The sequence below is a fragment of the Salmo trutta genome, chromosome 7, assembly GCF_901001165.1.
Source record: "Salmo trutta chromosome 7, fSalTru1.1, whole genome shotgun sequence".
NCBI lineage: Eukaryota > Metazoa > Chordata > Actinopteri > Salmoniformes > Salmonidae > Salmo > Salmo trutta.
Window position 1 is genome coordinate 15,838,225 of NC_042963.1, and position 3,555 is coordinate 15,841,779.

At 40.3% G+C, this 3,555-nt stretch overlaps 1 protein-coding gene across 1 annotated transcript; it reads right to left on the reverse strand.

Annotated features, from left to right (window-relative positions):
• Positions 1-230: 230 nt before the first annotated feature.
• Positions 231-3,241, reverse strand: LOC115197021 (fez family zinc finger protein 1-like). Its single transcript, XM_029758147.1, has 4 exons — positions 2,109-3,241; positions 1,867-2,001; positions 1,333-1,465; positions 231-1,006 (listed from the first exon to the last, which is right to left on the reverse strand). Exons 1-4 carry the CDS (start codon positions 2,889-2,891, stop codon positions 753-755), a joined length of 1,305 nt encoding a protein of 434 aa, XP_029614007.1. The 5' UTR covers positions 2,892-3,241; the 3' UTR covers positions 231-752.
• Positions 3,242-3,555: the final 314 nt, after the last annotated feature.

Genomic DNA, 3,555 nt, shown 5'->3' on the forward strand with positions numbered 1-3,555 from the left:
AATAGAAAAAAAAACCCAGCAACTGATGATGATGATATAGACTTAATAATCACTACAACAGTCGTAGGCCTATGATGATGATGATGACAATAATAACAGTAAAGTTATATTAGGCTATTATTATTACTACTAATACTACTACTGTTATTATTATCCGAATACTTCCTCTCACCATTATGGAATATTTTGGCCAAAGCTATGTCTATCCCTTTCTAAATAATGGAACTCCTTTTTCTTAAACATGTTAGTCAAATAGGATATCGGACACAATATGACATATACAGAGGTTCATTTTATTGTCATTATTTTATTTTCATAACTTAAATGATTGAGTGTGTGTGTGCACCTGTTTAAAAACGTAGCCTATAGGTCTATGTGTCAAAGACACTCGTTTCCTGCAAAACTTTGCATATACACAAGTGTTGGAAAATCATGTAACTTTATCAAGGGCATCATATAAAATGGGGTAGGCTACCACACTTATCACAGCAAAACATCATTTGTACATAGACTTCAATTATTCTCTTAAATTATTAGCCTATAAAGTTTCAAATAAATATCGACATTTTACAGTAATCCTGAGATTTAAAACAACAGTATAGTGACATTATAATGTCAAATTCAAGGAAAATATGTACTAATAGAATAGTCCACAACATCTTGGCGCGGTCTAAACTCGCATGCGTAATTCCAGATTTGGGCAAATCAGTGTGCGTAAAGGCGCATGGTTGGCATTTTAGCCTCGGAGCTTTTTAGTCAGTTTCGCCTGTGGCGAGAGTGGCAGGGGATTGGGATCCAGAGAGATCGTGTAGTTTTCGCATGTGCTTTTTCAGGTCAAAGTTCCGGCAGAATCCCTTGCCGCAAGTCGGGCACGTGAAGGGCTTCTTGTCATTGTGCGTGTGCATGTGGAACGTCAGGTTGTACACTTGGTGGAAGGCCTTGTTACAGATGTTGCATTTGAACTGTTTCTCCCCGCTGTGCGTCAATTTGTGGTTCTTGTAATTACCTTGAAGATAAAAAAAGAAAGTGGATGTCAAAAATATTGTGAAGAGTCAGTGCTACAGTTATCTGTCAATTCCGTTTTAATCCAAATCATAAACTGAGGCATACATTGTACATTTAATCTGAGTTTAAATGAGCAACATAAATTTAGTTCTGAAAGCAATCTAGATTTTCTTCTCAAAGCAGAATAAGTAATAATCTCATATCCAGATATCGCAAATTATTCCATGTATTTAGGCTACTTTATTTGGACAACTCGAGTAATGGTCATAACAAGGTACATTTCCAATCATATAATCCAGAACACTTAACATTAACATTCTTTATAACCTTTTTGATGAAATCCTTTGCCGCAGAACTCACAGACGAAGGGTTTGTAACCTGCATGGATTCGTGTGTGAGTGTTAAGAGTTGAACTCCGGTTGAACGCTTTTCCACATTGGTTGCATTTATGAGGCTTTTCCTGTGAAGGGCATATGAACAAATGAATGTGATTTTAGAAATCTAATATTATTTGGGTTCCAACTAAAGCTGTAGGCCCACTGTACAATTGCTGATATATAGGCATATAATAAACTACACTATAGCTTATGAATAATGAATATGAATATGAGTATGAATAATATGAGTATGAGTATGAATAATTACTGTTAAACAAGTGAACGTTGAGAATCCTATATTCAACATCAGGCAAAAATATTAATATTTTAGCCTAAAATACAATAATGGCATTGATGCGTTGTTCTATCAAATTTACCGATAATGCAGGCCAAGTTCCATGTTGTGGTTTTCATATAGCCTCGCTTAAACAACATAGAACATAGGAATGGCTTTGGGTATGATTATGATGATTGAATAGAATACCTGAGTATGAATAATTTTGTGGCGACAAAGGGTGCTTGCTTGTCGAAATCCTTTGCCGCATACTTTGCAGACGAATGGTCTCGCTCCAGTGTGCACGGGCATATGGCGCGTTAAATTGTAGTGGGCGTTGAACACCTGTGAATAGAAAATGCAGATATTATGATTCTAACATGAACGATTTTAAATGATCAAGCAGGCCCGCAAGGCAGAGACCACCAAATGTACGAAATAGATGTTCTTACCTTTCCGCAAACCTCGCAGGTGAATACTTTGGGTTTGCCGCTTGGGAAACCACTGTTCAATTTGGAAGAGCCCTTGAATAGTTTGTCCGATATAATCTGTGCGCTCCCTTTCATGTAGTGATGGAGTTGAGTTTGGGAAATGTCTTTAACTCCGGATGCGTATCTGTCTGCACAGTGAGACACTTTATTTTTCTCCGCGAGGAAAGCTCTCTGGCGCGCATGCTGCAGTGGAGTGTTGAGAAAGTAGGAGGCCATGGGGTGGATGTTTACGATGCTGGCTGGGGGTGGGCATGCACTCTGCCCGCAGTTCAGGTAGCACACAGCCCCCATGGCATGAAAAGATGACTGGTTTACCACCCGTGGTCGAAAAAGTTTGTATTGTCCCACCGACGAGCTCAAATCTGGTTGTTCGTTCTTATAGTTCAAACCAATGCTGACCAACTCATTTGAATTATACGAGGAAGCGTCAAATTGACTCGTATCTAATCCATTCATATTTAGTTTATGACCCGGTTCGTATGCCAATGGCACTAATGGTATCATGCAATGCAGTGATGATGAAGTCATGTTGAGCGCCTGCTTCGGGTCCGCTTTGCCCACCGGAGTGTGATGGAACAGGTTGGGGAAAGGTATCGACTTGGGCTCGGGCGTCCTGGCCATAATCCGTTCGATCGAAAAAGCGAGAGGCTTGGTGGAGGTGATCATGTTTCCGCCCGCAGTCAAGTTTCCAGAAGCCGAGGGGGTGCCGAAAATTCCCGCTGAGTGGTAGAGCGCACTGTCCATAACTTTTAAAACAACACCTTTGGAAAGCAGGCGTTGGTGGTCCTTTTGTAGATACCTTTGATTCCTTCTCACTGCCCCGACAGAAAGGACATCATTCGGCACACTCTGAGTCGACGCGAGCCCCCTCACTGTTCTCGCTTGCGTTGATTCCGGAAAATCAGCACTTATGTCTAGCACGACTGCTCAATAAGGCGTGTTGAGTCAATAACGCAGCCAAGACCTCACCAATAGTCACCGCCCAAGAAGAAAAAGTAAAGTAGATAATTGCTCAATTCTCTTCCATCAATTCTCCACTTGTGGCCCATCTACTAGGCTACTGCTACGAGAACGTTTGTCTTACCCGGGTCGCAAAGGAGCTGTTCTTTGGTGGCCGGAGTCTTGTGCAACTGTAAAGCGTTTGGAAAATCTGAGTTCCCCTTGTGGTTTCGTGTGACATCATTTTAAATCGCACAAGACAGGCGCTCTGTGGGGTCAGAGGTGTCGATATTTGACATATCCGAATTTGATATCTTAATTGGTGCATGATATTTTAAGCATGCAACAATCTAAAATACTATAGCCATTGGTTTTACGAATGTGTATTATGCTCATATTAAAGATGAACTGTTATTTATAAAAATGTACAAAGCAGTAGATGTATAAATCCTCTTTAATATACTATAAC